The following is a 19,060-nucleotide window of genomic DNA, read 5'->3' on the forward strand; positions in this document are numbered from 1 at the left end:
AATTGAGTTCCAAAGACTAAAATCCTGCACCAATGTCCAGGTTTTTATATTTGAACACTTCATGCAGTCAGGCAGGCTAAGTTGAATTGCTTTATAAATGATCAAAGTGGATAAACGTACACACAATGAGCCATGAGGAGTCTTTTCAGAAACAATGTTTGCTGCAACACTAAATATGGCAAATAAAGATCTAAGCAGGAACAACACAAGATATTCTTACAGAGCACATATAATACAAAAGTGATGAAATTAAAAGCTATTTTATCATGTATACTTGCATGCCTTTGGTATGTCATAGAATAAAGCAAAGAAGCTGTGAAAAGAGATGAATTATTGCTTATTCTACAAAGATATTCTAAAATGGCCTGGACACATTTGTTGGTACCCCTTAGAAAAGATAATAAATAATTGGATTATAGTGATATTTCAAACTAATTAGTTTCTTTAATTAGTATCACACATGTCTCCAATCTTGTAATCAGTCATTCAGCCTATTTAAATGGAGAAAAGTAGTCACTGTGCTGTTTGGTATCATTGTGTGCACCACACTGAACATGGACCAGAGAAAGCAAAGGAGAGAGTTGTCTGAGGAGATCAGAAAGAAAATAATAGACAAGCATGGTAAAGGTAAAGGTTACAAGACCATCTCCAAGCAGCTTGATGTTCCTGTGACAACAGTTGCAAATATTATTAAGAAGTTTAAGGTCCATGGAACTGTAGCCAACCTCCCTGGGCGTGGCCGCAAGAGGAAAATCGACCCCAGAGTGAACAGAAGGATAGTGCGAATGGTAGAAAAAGAACCAAGGATAACTGCCAAAGAGATACAAGCTGAACTCCAAGGTGAAGGTACGTCAGTTTCTTATCGCACCATCCGTCGCTTTTTGAGTGAAAGTGGGCTCCATGGAAGAAGACCCAGGAGGACTCCACTTTTGAAAGAAAAACATAAAAAAGCCAGACTGGAATTTGCTAAAATGCATATTGACAAGCCACAATCCTTCTGGGAGAATGTCCTTTGGACAGATGAGTCAAAACTGGAGCTTTTTGGCAAGTCAAATCAGCTCTATGTTCACAGACGAAAAAATGAAGCTTTCAAAGAAAAGAACACCATACTGTAGGAAACATGGAGGAGGCTCCGTAATGTTTTGGGGCTGTTTTGCTGCGCCTGGCACAGGGTGCCTTGAATCTGTGCAGGGCACAATGAAATCTCAAGACTATCAAGGCATTCTGGAGCAAAACGTACTGCCCAGTGTCAGAAAGCTCTGTCTCAGTTGCAGGTCATGGGTCCTCCAACAGGATAATGACCCAAAACACACAGCTAAAAGCACCCAAGAATGGATAAGAACAAAACATTGGACTATTCTGAAGTGGCCTTCTATGAGTCCTGATCTGAATCCTATCGAACATCTATGGAAAGAGCTGAAACTTGCAGTCTGGAGAAGGCACCCATCAAACCTGAGACAGCTGGAGCAGTTTGCTCAGGAAGAGTGGGCCAAACTACCTGTTAACAGATGCAGAAGTCTCATTGAGAGCTACAGAAAACGTTTGATTGCAGTGATTGCCTCTAAAGGTTGTGCAACAAAATATTAGGTTAGCGGTCCCATCATTTTTGTCTGTGCCATTTTCATTTGTTTTATTATTTACAATATTATGTTGAATAAAAAATCAAAAGCAAAGTCTGATTTCTATTAAATATGGAATAAACAATGGTGGATGCCAATTACTTTTGTCAGTTTGAAGTTATTTCAGAGAAAATTGTGCATTCTTCGATTTTTGTGGAGGGGTACCAACAAATTTGAGCACGTCTGTACTGTATAGAGCAGAGCCGTTTTATACAGTACATCATGTTCACTTCAGTATTCCTATGGCCTGGAATATGTCCATCAGATAAGCCATGAAGATCTTCAAATCAATGACAGAAAATGTTATTCATTGAACCAAGACCAGGGAACACACATTGAGATTTTGTGTGGTCTTTAGGTCGACAGGTTAATGATAACACTATGTAACACAATTTTTGTTCCTGGGTAGTAAGTGTTATTTCCTGATTGCTTATGCCTCAAAAGTATAGAAAATGGCTATTATTCCCCACAAACTTTGCTTTTGTGACCAGGACAGTGATATTTTGAAATTTACCTATTTCCAATGAGAAAACGGGCGAATTTGTGTCTTTTCGTTCACATAAAGTCAGAAAAAAACAGCATATGAATCCAAATTAACATGTATTTATACTAAAGTAATACAAAAATGACTACAAAAGATTTAGAAGTGAGTAGTTTTTCGAATTTTACGATTATACTGTAAATCACTTTCACGAATCAGACCCCAAATGTAGTCTCCCATCATGTTCTCGTTATACTGTCCTTGGTAGCGGCGTTCAAAGTCCAGTATATCCTGGTGGAAGTGCTCGCCTTGCTCCTCCGAGTACGCTCCCATGTTCTCCTTGAATTTATCAAGATGAGCATCAAGGATATGGACTTTGAGGGACATCCTACAGCCCATTGTGCCGTAGTTCTTCACCAGAGTCTCAACCAGCTCCACATAGTTTTCGGCCTTGTGATTGCCCAGGAAGCCCCGAACCACTGCGACAAAGCTGTTCCAAGCCGCTTTCTCCTTACTAGTGAGCTTCTTGGGGAATTCATTGTACTCCAGGATCTTCTTTATCTGTGGTCCAACGAAGACACCGGCTTTGACCTTTGCCTCAGACAGCTTAGGGAAGAAGTCTTGAAGGTACTTGAAGGCTGCCGACTCCTTATCTAGAGCTCTGACAAATTGTTTCATAAGGCCCAGTTTGATGTGCAGTGGTGGCATCAGCACCTTCCGGGGGTCCACCAGTGGCTCCCACTTGACGTTGTTCCTCCCCACAGAGAACTCGGTTCGCTGTGGCCAGTCCCGCCTGTGGTAGTGTGCCTTGGTGTCCCTGCTGTCCCAAAGGCAAAGATAGCAGGGAAACTTGGTAAAACCCATCAGGAATGCCACCATTTTGAAGTCTCCTATGACCTTGATGCCATCTCAGAAAAATGCAGATATGTATCCACTTAGGCAGCTGGAACTAAACTGAATTGGTGGGCTTAAGGCCCCTGTATTTATACTACTATTTATATTACTGGAAAGTTCTAGAAAGTTCTAGAAGTTACTCCAAGTTTACTCAGCACTGAATCTATCTGGAATGTTCTGGAAAATAGGTACATTTCAAAATATCAATGTCCTGGTCACAAAAGCAAAGTTTGTGGGGAATAATAATCATTTCCTATACTTTTGAGGCATAAGCAATCAGGAAATAACACTTGCTACCCAGGAACCAAAAAAAAAAAAAAATTGTTACACGGTGTAACTGGAAGGCTTTTATTTGTCTTGCACTTCATTAAGGGGATTCTTGGTAATCCATTGCCACTACACAGAGACGCCCAGCTCTTGCCTGTAGAATTTCTGTCTCTCTGGATGGTGTTCGGGAGACGGATTACACTAAAAGGAGATGATTACAAGATTCAGGCGCAAGCCTTCCCCTGGGACCTCATTCTTCACAGTGCTCTCCCTTTCCTTTGTCTGCATTGTCACTCTATGCAACCTGCCACGTGGCACAGGCAGCAGCCTTCCTCCCTCTCTCCCTCTTGATCTGTCATTCTCAAGGACGAATGTCACTCCAATCTGACCCGTGCTGATGCCTTTTGATATTCATTTCCATTAGCATGTAATAAATGTTCAAGACCTCTGTCTAACCCTTAAACATTTGTGCTTCATGTGTGGTTAATGTTCTCTTGCATTCACTGGGCATGACACTATTACATGCAAAGGCTTCCATTAATAATTCACAGTAATGAAATGTAATTACCTGACAGTCTTAAGGTTGTGGGACTCTCTTTTTTTGTGTTTTATAAACCAGGCAGAGACATTTTGGAGAGTGTAGTTTTGCCCTACAGGCTAAAAAGGCTTGTGTTTTAAGAAAAGCTTGTTTGTGGGGAGTTTCTAGATTGTAAAGTATTATGTTGACCGCAGAAACTTATATCAATAATACAGCTTAATAATTGCACTGCATATAAGATGATTGTGAAATGTAATGTTGGCACTGACAGCACAGACACCACCCTGTAATTTAAGAAAGTGGTTCTCTAATAAGAGAGTTCTTAGAACAGAAACTGGGGCTTTGTGTACATGGAAGTGTGGATGTAGCCAGAAGTGTACACTGTTGAGTGCTAGTTTTGCTTCAGACCACTGAACTTCTGTAAGTCAACAATCCAGCACCATTTGTCACCTTGAGCCTTAACAATGAGCACTAAATGGTTAAATGCATGAAACACCATTATCATTGTCACCACACGCCAATTGGATCATTCATTCACAAGAGGATTGTGTTTGGCGCTGTTTTAGGAGACTTTACAAAAACACAGAAAATAGGAAACTCCAAATTATATAAGAGCAATTTTTAACTTTAATTTTTAATGTATAAGTTCTGCAGTTCTACCATGTTGTTTCGAACCTGCAGGCAGGCATGCCTGACATGGTTTATGATATTTGTCACTCTTTTGGACCTTAGCTTGTGTGGTGAGTGTTTGCCATTTTCAGCCCATAAACTGAAGGCACAAAAAGAAGGATGAACTGAAGATATCAACGATCAGTCTCAGAGCTGTTAAATACAAATACAGACTATTGCTATGGGTTAGGGTTAAGGTTAGGTAGTGTACAGGAGATGTGAAATGTGCCATGATACCTGATTGTTAAATTTGAACATCCCTTCTGGCTCCTCTCATCTGTGCCAGGGAAGTGTCGGCTGTGCATGCCTCATGGAGCCCGCTGCAGTAAACAAGCCCAGTCACTGCTGTAGCCCTGCTCCAGTATCTAGGTAACGGCATGGAGCTCTGCCCCTGTCTGCAGCTGATCAATGAGGGGGCTTGGTCTCTGATCTGTTTGCATGTGTGCTCACATGAAACTTTACACTTAATTGACTTATGGTTAGTTTCACCGTAGGTTGCCAAGGCTGAGCGAGGACTATTTTTTATTACCACTGTCAAAGAACCTTTCCGTGCCCATTTTTCACATGGTTGCGCTATTGTTGTGCTGTACAATGAACTAGTGAACTGGGGCTTTAGATATATTAGATCTGCTAGAAGAGAGATAGAACTTCAAGTACTCGTGATTAAGATGCAAAGTGACAGGGCTGGAGAGCTGGGAATCTGGTGCTCATTTTTAAGGTGCTTATTAAGGCTTTATTAAGGTATTACTAGGATACTAACCATGTCTGACGGTGCTGTATGGCTATTTGGTTCTACCTGCAGCTGTCCTTGGAATGCAGGTTGTTCTGATAGGACGCTACTGCAGTTCTCAGTCTGATTTCATTCCTACTGCATCTGTCGTGTTTCTCGATGAATCTCTTACCCCCTAAACTCTTGTCACTCTGAAGATTTGGTTAGAACTGTTACCTTTGGACCTGCATTGATCCCCGGTTGCACCTGTTTCTGAGTTATTAAAAGCTCATTGAAAGGATTTCGCTGTGAGCCTCCCTGTCTTATGCAAACTATACATTGTGTAATCTGTTGACTCTCCTGGCAATGGGTTACCTGTTTGAAAAATGCAGTTGTGTAATTAACTAGGCTCTATACAGTGAATGCTTTGTACTCTCCCAGGTGGAAAATACTCTGTGCTCATTACTCCTTGCGTGGAGACAGAGTTTGTGTTTTCAGGAATTGTGCACCGCTTTTTTGGTACAATACACCGAAACTGGATGAAGTGATTCACAGAGGATGGAAAACGCTTGTTGTATTTCTCATTTCACTGTGCTTTTAAAATACTATGCTTTGCCAAAAATATGAATTGCTTTCAGTGTGGCATGCATAAAATGCAGTACCAGTTGAATGTTGATCTACTGCAGTAAATATATTTTCCATGTTTTTGTATTTTTTTCCCAAAATTTCAGAATTTCAAAATCGGCGATTGCTTTTTTTCTCCTGACTCCTCCTTAAGTTAGGAGGTTATCAAGATGATCAGGGTTTAGAAGTTTCCCATGGCGGCTGATGAACAAGCCAATATTTAAAACTGAGAAAACCTTATCAAACCCAGAGCTATCACAGAAAGGTGCATGCATGTTCCTTATGCGATACCTGTTCTTTAACATAAACACAGGGGTTGATGCTGGAAGTTAAAATATGGGGTGTGTTTCCCCTCAGTGTATTAATATTGATCAGTGGCAGGGGCAGCAGCAAATGAACCTCTCTTTTCCATTGCCCTGGCCTGGAAAATACTGGTTGGTATGATTTGTATGCTGCTTCTGTCGTCACTAATGTGTGGTAATGCCAGTTTCAAATCATTCAAGTGCAACACAATCACAAATTGGATTATTGCAGAGAAATACTATACAGCAAGGTCCTGGAATGATCCTAAAATAGTGCAGTGATGTCACTAAAATGACCAGGGGCACACATAATATGCATGTGTGGCAATGTGCCCCGCCCCTGTGTGCATATTATGTATTGTATGTTGCGTGCGTGTGCTAATGTTGGTGTATAGATTGGTACACGGGATATATACGGGTCTGTGTTTCACGTGTATTTAAAAAGTGTAGATTTGTATTTAGGCACGAGGAGAGCACAAATCACTTCACGTGCTGGTTAAATGTAATATGTGAGCACGGGGTTGCACAGAATTAATTCACGTGCTGGGATTCAAGTGAATAATTAATTAGTAATTGAATCCCAGCACAACAGTATATATAGATGCACGTTTCTTTCACTCAGGGTTGGGTGTTCGGTGAGTGGAGAACGGGATTGGAGACGGAGGTAGTAATTGTTAATATAATAGTAGTGAAATCTGCTCACCGTGTTTTGTCTGTGTAGTCTGTTTTGTTTCTCTGTTTATTTTGGCCTCAAGTGCCGTGTCCTGTTTTTGTGTTTAAAACCTTTTATTTTCTGTTCTGTTCTGTTTATTAAATGCTGAGCGAAAGCATTCGCTCAGCTTCACCAAACCACACATCTCTGTCTGTTTATTTCCTGCTTCTGGTCTGACGCCACCCACTCCGGCCATCTTTGTGACAGCATGTCATACAGATAGACCTTGTTCATATCATGCTTTGTCAACACAAAGACAAATGAAGTCTGATTGCCTAAAAGGGGAAATGGACTGGATATCTCCTGGAACAAATCTGCTGCTACGGAAACGAGATAGAAACTCAAACAATACGGTCAGCTATTAACCTTTTTTAGATAAACGAAGAGATCAATCCAATCGTGAATAATATTTTATTTTGAGACTGCTTTCATCAACCTGAATGTCAGAAATGTGAAAAATAGATGAGATAGTGGAAAGAAGCAGCAATCCGAGATACCTTGAGGTCTCTGTTAGATTCTGTCGCGGTGCGGCTCATGTATGTTAAAGGGCATTTAGGAATGCTTTAAGACTGTTTAAGTAACTCTAAACAAGTTTCTCAAGTGGGAAACAGGGTAATTACAGGTAATTTCTACCAGCCTTCAGCCTTCGCGACATTGATAGTCGATCCCAAACAGCCTCATTGTCCTGTCACTCAGTGAGGAGTCATTACGCTGCCCTCATGCTGCGCTGGAGAGATTTGTTGAAAGCCTGCTGTTTACTGTTCACCATTCAGGTTCAGGGAGGTCCCCTGACCTCTGCCTCACAAGGACGTGTTTAGGGAAGTGTTTACTAACAGCCTTGTGTTGAGCCGTTCAACAGTTTTACAAAATTAAGCATTTGAGGGGAGCCGTCTTCCCACACCGCCTGTATCTCACGCAGTAAGGCTGTGGAAATTGCTTGACAGCATTACCAGGCATTCTGTTTTTCAACACCGCTGACCTCTGTTCAGGTCTAGGAAAAATCACTCCACTCAAAAATGCAGACCTCTGTGGCACTGTTGACTCCAATCAAAACTGCTGACCAGTAAACTAATGTAATCTGTTTTTGACCCTTTGATCGCTGCTGTCCAGTGTCCAATGGTGTTTCCTAGAGAAGCGATCTGTTCATTGTAATTTTTGTTAACATTTTTTACCTGGGCATTACACATTAAGAATGTCTCATTCAGATTCAGAGCAAGAGGCAGCAAGTATCAACTTCAAACGAGACAGGCTGAAATAAGGAGCAATCAAGCCCTTTCCAAAGATTGCCCTGGTTCCATGTAAACGTTGTGGTGTAATTGCAAAACCATCTGCAGTGTAATCTCTTCAAGCTGGAAATCAATCGAAAGATCAAAAGGGTCTGTTATTCATGCCACTGAAATAGACTTGTGTAGCAATAGCTCCTAGTTATACCAGATTTAGTTCTGGGTTTTGGGAGAGACACTGCTGAAAGTGGGTGACACATGCTGTGTGCTGATTTCTAGGATGTTAGGATGATAGGATTGAATGGATAGACATGACTTTCGTAGCACTGTCAATAGAATGTAGAGCAGGGGTTTCCAACCCTGGTCCTGGAGAGCTACTGGGGCTTCTGGTTTTAGTTTCAGCCAATCTCTGTTACTTAATTGAACCAATTATTGGCTTAATTAGTCAAGATTAACAGGTGTTCCAGATCTTTCGCCACTGATGTAAAGACACCTATAAAACCTGCTGGATAGGGGCTCTCCAGGACCAGGTTTGGAGACCCCTGCTGTAGAGACACATAGGCTGAAAGGTGCTCTGGAGAGAGAAAGAGAGATTGAAAGCATATAAACAAAATAGTCGTGGTAAGAAGGCTGTCTTTCATTAATGTTTTGTGAAAAGTGTGGCTTTGATTTTGTTCTCTTTGTTCTGGTGTGTAACCAGAGCTCTGCCCTTGGACCCCCACACTAACATACCTTACTCTCCTCCACATAGTTTATAGTTTATTTTATTTTAGGCGAGGAAACAGAATGTTAAGAAGAACAAAGTCTTTTCTTCTTCTCCTTGAAAAATTGTAAATGACGCCAGGGAGGAGAGAGAGAGAGAGAGAGCTAAGTGAGTGAGAGAGTGTTTGAAGACAACCTGTGGTTTCAGGTTTCTTGTCTGTCTTTTCTGCCCTGCAGCTCTCTCTCGCTCTCTCTCTCTCTCTCTCTCTCTCTCTCTCTCTCTCTCTCTCTCTCTCTCTCCCTCCTCTGTCTGTGTTTCATCACACTGCACTGTATTCTAGGAGATCACAAACAGGAGCCTGTATGGACTGCAAGGAATGAAAGAGAGCGAGAGAAACATTGGACTACATGCTTTGTGTTCCTGCCGGGACGACTAAAAAGAAAAGACAAAAAAAAAGGTTTCCAATTCCCTTTGTTTTCTTCAGGCTTTCTCAGTTTAAAACGGTGGGGAACGTGTCAATTCTATAAGCAGGCTGTAATGTAGCAGGTTAGAGAAAGTGTGTGCGTGTGTGTGTGTGTGTGTGTGTAGGTATGATCTCACAGGTACAATATGTGTGTGTGTTTTTAATAGAAAAAATAACTATGGAGTGACAAGACCTGTTTTGGGAGTTGAGAACACCATCAAAAAAAAAATTACAATTCACAAATTTATATCAGCAAGGTATTTTATAGTTTTATTTTGTTATTAATTATTTGCATCTATTTTGATTAGAAAAATGTAATTACTAGGGTAACAGTATATTTTGGGCCAAAAAAAAAACAGGCATATATTTCTATGTGCATTTCACAGGTGAGTGTTTACATAGCAGTATGTGTCTGACTTTGGAAAAAGTAATGTGTTAATATTGCAGTGATGATTGCTATAGGATATATGATACTGTCAATCAAAATCACAGTGCATTCGGTTATATTAAAATTAAGTGTCTTTATCTGTATCTGACAATTTGCCATTATGTCTACCTTAAATTACACATTTTTCTTTTAGTTTTACAAAAGGATAAGTAAGTGCCAATTGGCTACCTGTTAAAGGTTTTTAGCTTGTGAATTGTCATTTGGACAGTGCGCCTCTCCCTAGGCCATTATCAGCTGATGTGAAGAGTTCAGATTGCATGAGAAATCCACACGGAGCCGATCCAATCAATATACAATGTTCAAAATCAATACGCTGTTTTCTGAAGCAGCCGGCTATATTTCACGCCCATTTGTCTCATTTACGATCGAGTTGGTACAGCTTAAAAATCAACGCTGTGCAATTTAAAATCAATGTATATAATGTAAAACCAGAGGGCTACATCATAACATCAATTTATATCACTTTGGAATTGACATGAGCTCTCAAAAGCTGTTACGATTAGGACTGAAAAACAATATTTAATGTTAAAGATCCATGTATTGTATTATGTTCATGTTGACAGATAGAATTAGTATACAGTCATGAGAATAAGTGGCCTTGTGGTTATAGCTGAGGACTGGGAGCGAGGTACAAGGATTTGAATTCCACCTCAGTGCCTCACCCTACAGCTGTTACACTTGGCAGCAGAATCGCCTCTATCAGACACAAACAGTGGAAAAGACATGTTGCATCTGATTTGGACATTCCTACAGGGGCGGAAGTGGTATCTAAATTTAGCTAGACATGTTTGATATAAAAAAATGCTTTGAGATCCAGTATTCCTCTCTGCAGCAGGAATGATTGTCAGTTTCCAATTCTGCAAGCTGATCTTTTAAAACCATTGTATATGGCTGATACCATCATTAATCGGAACAAAACTTGGGGCAGAGCACAGCTGCAGGAGGTCTTGCAGATTAAAGCCATTTCATTGTTATTTTGCTTTGACAAAACCCTTATCCTGCCTGTTCTCTGTACTACAGCAGGGGAGTGTAGACACAGCAGGGTCGGATGGAGGGGTACTGGGACTGTGGTGTTGCAGGGGAGTGCTAGGAATGGACAGTGATGCGCTGCTAGAAATGGACAGAATTTAAAAAAAAAAAAAAATTATATAAAGTGCCACGCTCTTCCTTGTTCCTACGCACACAACGGTTCCTTCTCCCCCTAATAATGATGTTACCGTGGTGTTTTTCAGTTGGAACTGTTGGACAGTTTAAAGAGTAAAATATTTCCTCCAGTCTCCTTGCCATCTAGGTAGGTCTGTGTCTCTGAGCAGACTTCAAAGCAGCTTTGTGGGGGCTGTGCTTGCAGCGCTCAGTGAGGTCGGGATGTTCAGTAGTTCTGTTCTGTGAGGTTTGGCAGAGCCACAGCTGAATACCAAGAGGATGATACTCAGACAATAGAAGCCTTTTTTCCATTATTCCAGGGTGGAGCCTCCCTTCACTCTCTCTGCTGGGCTAAAGGGGGGCTTGCAAGTGGCACGGAACTCCGAGCCAAACCAGAGGACATGCGAGCCCTGGGCATAGTATAAGAAACCATTCAGAACCTGAAGTCTGTTTTGGAAAAAAAGTTCAATCCAATCTGCAGCTGTTATCCAGTGCAATATTCCTGATAAAGCAGATTGAGTTCCATTCAGAGCTGTAGCCATTCTCTTCACACCAGCCGTTTTTTATTTTTTTTTCTTTTTGAGAAAAGAAAAAAGACAGCGTTTTAATGATGTGCTGTTAAGTTTCCATTACAAAGGCGAAGGAGAGGGAGGGCTTGCAGGTAAAATGAGGGAGGGGGAGGAGATCCAAGTTTCATTACAGAGGTAACAGTAGGTGCCCCGCAGAGCACATGGTAATGGAACCCAGTTCTCTTCATGAACTCTTCATTTTCTGCCCTCCAGCACTGTCACTGTAAATTAATACCACATCCTGGATCGAGTTTCCTATTGTCCATTTATTTATGATTAGTTGCACTTTGGTTGGGTTGAAGACGAATATTAATAAATCATCTTTTTTTTAAAAAGGAGGAGGAAGATAAACACTGTGCATATTTTGTTGACAATTCAGAGCTGTATTCCATGACAGTATTACAATCCCCCTCCCCAGTGAAAAATGTAGTTGATGTTGAATTTGTTCCAGTTACCAGCTGCTGTTTGTCCTTGAGAATGCACATCTTGCTCTGACAAAATAAGATTTATCGGACTGTTTGCTAATGAAGCGTTTTGATTGGTTCCTGCCTGGTCTGGTCTGGTCTGGTCTGGTCAGTTGAGTTGAGTGTGTGTATGTAGGGGGGTCTGGGTGATACAAGATTAGAGTGAAGTTTTCCAGCTGCTGGTTCTGTCTCTATTTCTCTCTCCAGATGGACAGTCTCTCTTCCAGAACAAACATCTTTATCTGGGAGTGGGAGAGCAGAGTTCCTTGGAAACGGCTGAAGACCCAGTAACTCTGTGCCAAATGCAAAGCAGTTGCACCCATTATTTGATTGCAATCTTTACCTATTCGCTGCAGTAAGGATGGCAGTACCTATGTACCTCAGTTTGTTGTACAGAACTTGAGAGAGTAGGGTTGCATGGTGTGATGTTTGCACTGTGTCCATCGTTCCTGCTGTGTGTTAGGGCGGTAGGCTGATTGATACTCAGATTACAAACACGTGGTTCAACCAGAGCCATTCTGACCTTGTGGTTCCGTAAGGAAAGTGGTGACACAAACAAGTTTAATCCCAGTTTTGGGCAAATCCACCCAGCCCAGTGTACCCAGTTGGTTGGCATGGATTAGCATCCCTGTGTTCAGCGTATACCTGAAGAATTGCAATGCAAGGCACTGGGCCATCAGACAAAGAATAGCTTTATAGATTGGGATGCAGATCATCAAATATTGAACACACTGTGTGCAAACTGTGATAAAGTTTGTCCTGACTTTTACTTAGTTTCTCTGATACAGATTCAGTAAATGGACGCACTGAAATGTTACAGACAGACATACACTAACACGAGGGCCAGTTTTTCAGTTGTTGTTGTGTTGGCGGGCTCCCTGCCAAGATTTTCTGAGTCCTTGAGTCTGGCAATGGCGCGTTTGTAAACATACCAGCTGTGTGTGGAGCTGAGGCCAGATATACCAGCTAGGAACTGGACCTGAAATAAAGCTTTGTATTGTGAGACGTGGACTGATGCGCTGTCTGTCTGCCCTGTGTCATCTACTGTAAAACGTGGTGCATAAGTCTCACCCCCTCTATTGTAATGTACCAGTACATCTTTTTATTTCATGCATGCTAAAATATTAAGAAATAGACCATACTGCAGTTTAACAAGCAACTTTTTTTTTTTTTAAATTTTAGTCGTCGCCAATTATTTTTACCCCGGTTTTTCACCCCAATTTAGCATGCCCAATTATTATCTGTATCCCCGGCTCACCGCTCGCAACCCCCCCCGCCGACTTGGGAAACGGAGGCTGGACCACGCGTCCTCCGAAACGTGCTCCTTCCAAGCCGTCATTTTTCGCACTGCAGATCCACAGCAACGCCACCAGACCTATAGTGCCGGAGGACAACACAGATCTGGCGGCTCCGCTGCAGAGCCACAGGCGCCCTATCGGCCACAGGGGTCGCTGATGCGCGGTGAGCCGGGGATTCCCCTGCCGACCTAAGCCCTCCCTACCCGGGCAGCGCTCAGCCAATTGTGCGCCGCCCCCTAGGAACTCTCGGTCACGGTCAGCTGTGACATAGCCTGGATTCGAACCTGCGATCTCCAGGCTATAGGGCACATCCTGCGAGGAGCGCCTTTACTGGATGCGCCACTCGGGAGCCCCTAACAAGCAACTTAGTACTGGCCTGAAATATCAGTGTTGCTGCAGTTTGATAGTTACACTCTGATGTACCAGCGGTGCTTAGAGAGATGACATGTTTGAGAGCTCTGTTGAGGCCACAGGGGTGCTTTCTGATTCACCAAGTGAAACTGAACAGTAAGATGAATACATTATAGATAACATTGTATATCCATACCAAGTGGAACTCCCTGTCCTCTCCCTCCCTCTCTTGTTTGGGTCCCGCTCTGCCCCTTGGATCTGCAGCCTGCTTGGTACGGCATACAGTGTCCTTGCAGAGGAGACCAGTGGACTTCACCAAAGAGGATTGAGTTCTGCTTCATAGAGGGATCAAGCCACTGGGCTGGCAATGCTTGGCAGCATCCCAGATAAACAGTTACTAAACACAGCCCTAATAACCAACAACTGGCACCAAACATGAAAAAGCTAGAAAAAAAAATCGACATGGAATTGTTTGAATTTCTGTTGGTGGTGGTTTTATGTGGGGTGCTGCTGAAGCATTATGGCTTTCTCATTCATCTGTCTGCACTGATTAATACATTTTGTGTTGGAATGGTTTTCAAAAGCACTTTCAGATGCTTCACCTCGGAAAGAGGGACTGTTATAAAAGAAATTGCGATATCTCACTGGGCAGAGATTAACAACATAGAGTAGGAAAACACAGTGTTGCTGTTCTACTGTTTTACAACAAATGTCTTTCTAAATAGAATTATGATTGTTGCGTGCATACAATTTTAAAGCATACAGTGGCAAACATTTAGACTGCCCTGATAGCAACCTCAATTCTTAAAGCACTGAACCAGAAATATAACAACCCTGTGATAACCAATTCAATGAATTCATTCTCTTATAATGAGCATGACTATACCTGCCGTTATCTTCCCTATACTGCAGTTTTGAATGCAGCTGACCTTTATAGTCCTGTAGCGGGTGAGAAGTGTTGAAAGAGTTAACGACTGGCAATCCCATTACAGCCCTATTCAGGTGTGATTCAGGTGGCGTGAATGCATTTTGAAGGCTAAATGAAGTGACCTCCTATAAGCGCCAGTGTGTTCTCCAGAGCTCTAAGCTAATACTGTATAAACATCAGCACACTGGTGAGAGGAATGTGTTCCCATAGCCTTCTCAGTGCCACCTCAGCAAACCTCCGCTTGTTAATAATAAAACCCCTCTGCTGTTTATTGCAAATGTAGACAGTAAATAAAGTGTAATGTAGCTGGCCCTTGCCATGTTCACATATCTGTGTGTGCAGTGTCAAGGTGTGTTGGGCAATAGGGCAGGGAGTAATCCAGCAAGGGAATGCTAGACATTGTGATGCAGTATTGTGGTTAAAGCTGAAGCACTGGGAGGCAGTGTGAGTAAATGTCAGACATCAGGAGCTTGGAGGTACTGTGACTTAGAGCTGAGGGACCAGGTGGCAGCGGTGTGGCCCAGTGAAGACCACTTGTTTGTTTTCGCATTTCAGTCCTTACGCAGCAAAAATAATAATAGGCAGCAAACTGTAACTAGGGAGAAAAACACAACTTAAAAAATTCCTTCAAAGGTGTAATTTTAAAGATTGCATCATAAATCTAATGCAGCAGCTCACAGAAGCAACCAACCGTCAATTTAGTCTTCGGTCAGACTGGGTGTTTGAACAGGCTTCGAGCCCCCCTGTAATCACTGAGACACACACAGCCAGTGCTTTCTGCACACTTTACACATTCTTCCAGTCTGGGCGTCTCTGACAGTGTGTCACGCAAACTGCTGTTGACCTTCAAAGCTTCTACATTGTGTGGAGGTGTCAAGGGAACCAGGTCTCACTGTCCGAAGAGGGGACACTCTTCTGGGGAGTTTTTCATCACATAGGATCCCAGCATTGAAAATAATATTGAATCACTTTTAAATAGCTTTACAACATTGTTCAACCTTGTATTTGCTTTTGTTGTTTATTTGGTGATTATTTAGTTGTTGCATTAGTACTAGTTGTTGTAATATTAGTTGTAGGCGTATGTTTATTAGTACTGGCAGTACTTTATCATTCATTATCATTAAACTGTATATATATTAATTTTTTTGAGTCACTTATCTGTGTCAAGCTTTCTTCACCTTGCATCTTAGTCATCTGCACTCTACACCGGTCCCTTAAAACAAGGTGATTAATGTGCACCAGTGTTAATCTGTACAAAACTTGTGTGAAAAATGTAGGTGCAGGAGGCTTTGCAGATTGATGGGAATGAACAACTTCTCTACTAACATTTTAAATAGTGCTGTGACAAATGTGTTTTAAATATATGTGTGCTATTTATATATACTCTTTTTTTTTTAAATAGTCACTTATGAATTCTGCTATTTGAACAAATAGGAACTTTTCAATTTTCGCCCCGGGAATACATTTCAAGCAGTGGTTTTTCAAATATTTAAAAAGCAAGTAATAAAAATGCAGAAACTTTAATCTACCCACCTCTTCTTCAGTCCACCTTCAGAGACCCTCAGAATAACACATCACTACCTTGTCTTAGCTGAGAGCCAGCACATCTGTTCAGGTGCAGCGCTGAAGGGGTTACTGACAGACATCTCTCTCAATATCAGTTAATCATTGAAGGGATTGTGTGTTGAGAAGCAGTGTGAGAGTGCTTGTGTGTAGAACAGGCAGTCTGGAAACATGACTGCTGCCTTCAGCTCCAGTCCAGCTGCTCGGGGAATCCAATCCATATGTGTGAAAGTTCAGCTGTTCAACAAGAAAAGAAATTGCTGTAACAAAGTGGTTGTTTCAGTGTTTTTGTTTAAATTCCTCTCATACTGGACTGGTCCTGCTTTTTTCTTCCTGAGGTGCAGCGAGCCAGAGGGAGGGAGATAGAGTGAGAGAGAGCCTGCTGGAAGGTTTGTCCTGTATGCTGTGGTTTTTTTAAGCATGTTATTCAATGCGTTGCATGTGCATGCCTGTGATATATATGTAATGGTGACTCTAGGTTATCACCATACAGGAGTGACAGGAGATAAACTCTTTTGCTATGCTTGGCAAGGTATTGTTGTTTTTTTAAGCTTTCTGTCTGACTCTGGACTTGGAGGGAAACTCTGATTGTAGTCTGAGCGTGAAGCAGTTTGCTGTGTGGTCCTGGGTTCAGCGCATGACACGGCAAGGCAGAAACACAAAAGCCATGAAAAGAAAAGACAGGAGAAGTAATCTAGTGTTCTAGCAAAAAAAAACAACCTAGCAACTGCTTAAACATTTGCAAAACGCACAGAGACAGGACATCAACAGTAACCAGACCCATTGAGAACAGGACGTGATTTACAGAAGCTGTGAAGCTTAAAGGGAAGGAGGGGATGATTGTGGTGGCAGTCCGCTGGCATGTAGTTCCCTGGATTAAAGAGAATCTTTTGAAATGAGCCTGTGTAAAGGTATTTTTCATTTGATTTTGCTATTGGGAAACAGCCACACCCTACCCGTGGAACTGTTCTACGGTCTGCTAAGAAATAAATAAATAAACAGCTTGCTCATTGTCTGCAATCACTGTTTGGGTTATTGTATTTAATTGGATATTGTGGGTTACTGTGCTCTCCTCTCGTCTCAGTTTCAGGTGGCATTCAACTAAAATATATATTCTAATTGGTAACATACCCAATCTCCAGCTGAACTGCTTCTTCAAATCTGAATTGTTTCATTGTATAAATGGTTTAGTGAAGTAGTACTCCACTAGGCGAAAGGTTTGCGCTGATTGAGAGGGTCAGTGCTAAAGTACAGAAACCAGCCGAAAACATAAATGAAGGTTCTAGTGTAGCAGTTTGGTTGTATTACTCATTCATTAGCACTTGATTTTTATTTTATTTTTTTAAAGGGATTAAAACATTTCTTCTGGATATGGGTATTGTGCATTCACAAATGCATCTGTTTCAAAAATGTATTTAAAATTGCCCAATCAGTAAATCCAGTTAATTACAAAAATATGTTTAAAAGTTCATCTTTTGCTGCTCCACTGGTCTCGATTGGTTGATTGTGAGGGGTGCTGGCAGGTGGGTGCAGCTTCCCTGTTGACAGCCCATCCGTCCCCGCAGGACTTCTGAGAGGTGATGTTAAACAAATAAGAGGAGCGAGGCAGAACGCAGAGAGACCCTGAACTTGAACTGTAGAACCACTGTGCCTGTACAGTGACAAGCAAGAGTACTGTACCTGCCTTAAACGGAGACTGCAGCCTTGCTGCAATAAACTGCACTATTATGCCTTATTTTGGACTTTATTGGGCAGCACAAATGTATAAATACGGGTATCAGGATATTTGTCAGTCTACTAACAATGGACTGCAAAATATCCAAAATAAAAGGTGATTTTTTTTTTTTTTTTTTTTTTTTTAACATATTTTAAAGAAATAATAATAAAAAAAACATGATTGAGGATTATATGAAGCAATGTACAAATTGCTACTTTTATGAAAATGACTTCTTTGGCTGTTCTACGTAATTGTAATTAGTGTGATTTACACCGCAGGTGTTTGAACTCAGATCCTCAGCCAGACAGTCTGGTACCTGGCTGCATACAAGGGTGTGTAATGTGTGCTGTAGGGTGTGGCTGCGGATGTGGAATATTTCTCACTAGTGTATGAAAGCACGGGCAAAACTTACAATGCAGACCTCGCTGGCTTATGCCCATTTTTTGTGAAATGCAATTAGTTTTATTTTTTTAATCTTTTAATGGAGACGTGCATTTCGTAATAACTCTTCTGGTTGTGCGGACCAATGCATGTTTGCAGTTTGGAATGCCTCTACAGTTAAAGAGTGCAGCTGTCTTTACATGGAGTACTATGTGTGTGTTGCTACTTCCATTGGAAAGAATACAGACAGGAGCAATATGCAACAATGTGTGTAACTGTATCCACAGCGTCCAGTGTTTCCTGGGGGAGAGGGGGCAGCAGAGTTGATGAAAGTTACAGTTGTTGTTTAAGACGCTGTTACCTTTTTATCTTTTTTTTTTTCAATCCTGTTTAGTTTTGTTTCTGGCATTGAGCCTAAGCATAAATCAGCACCTGATCTGCTCGTTTGATTGCTTCACTTTTATATTTTCCAAAATTTCTCATGACTTGTTTGTTAGGAATGTATTGCTCTCATAAATGGGCACATCGAATGAGCTTTGCAGCTGGGAAGGGGAGCTGGTAAAGCTGCTGCTGTCCAGTTTGCACATTTCACATGAGAAATAAGATTAAAGAGCGGTTTAGTACACATGGTGTTGTCTTGGAGAATCTGTCCAAGTCACTGAATTCCTTTGATAGGGAGTCAGTCAGGACATGTAGTGGCTCATAATACAGGAGCTTCTGTATTCGCTTGCAGCAACTGGAATGGAGGAACAAGGTGTCTAGAATAAGAGAACCTTAACGGCCAGGTACAGAACTGGTGACTAGGTTGCTATGTACTTGCACAGTGCCTACCCAAATATCTAATTTTAGAAGGCTAACCACAATAAGATTTTATCATTACTGATTACACATTCACATCATCTAAGGTCATCCAAGATTAATGCTAATCGGGGTCTGTGAACCCAGCTGATTTAAGTATGTATACATTTGCTGTGTATTTCTAAAGGATCCGTGG

General features: G+C 41.6%; 1 protein-coding gene across 4 annotated transcripts in view; it reads left to right on the forward strand.

The window, feature by feature from the left end:
• The window catches only part of LOC117428459 (pleckstrin homology domain-containing family A member 6-like), a 64,602-nt gene that overhangs the window by 9,357 nt on the left and 36,185 nt on the right, over nt 1–19,060 (forward strand). The window contains exon 2 of one of the 4 annotated variants that reach the window (XM_059004457.1): nt 9,082–9,198. The exons of 2 other annotated variants lie outside the window; for them this stretch is intronic. In XM_059004457.1, coding sequence (XP_058860440.1) covers nt 9,149–9,198 — 50 coding nt within the window. In that variant the 5' untranslated portion in view covers nt 9,082–9,148. Of the gene's footprint in view, nt 1–9,081; nt 9,199–16,199; nt 16,358–19,060 lie in introns of those variants that run through there. One more of the 4 variants, XM_059004459.1, reaches the window with a different exon arrangement.

This window comes from Acipenser ruthenus, chromosome 29 (assembly GCF_902713425.1).
Source record: "Acipenser ruthenus chromosome 29, fAciRut3.2 maternal haplotype, whole genome shotgun sequence".
NCBI classification, from domain to species: domain Eukaryota; kingdom Metazoa; phylum Chordata; class Actinopteri; order Acipenseriformes; family Acipenseridae; genus Acipenser; species Acipenser ruthenus.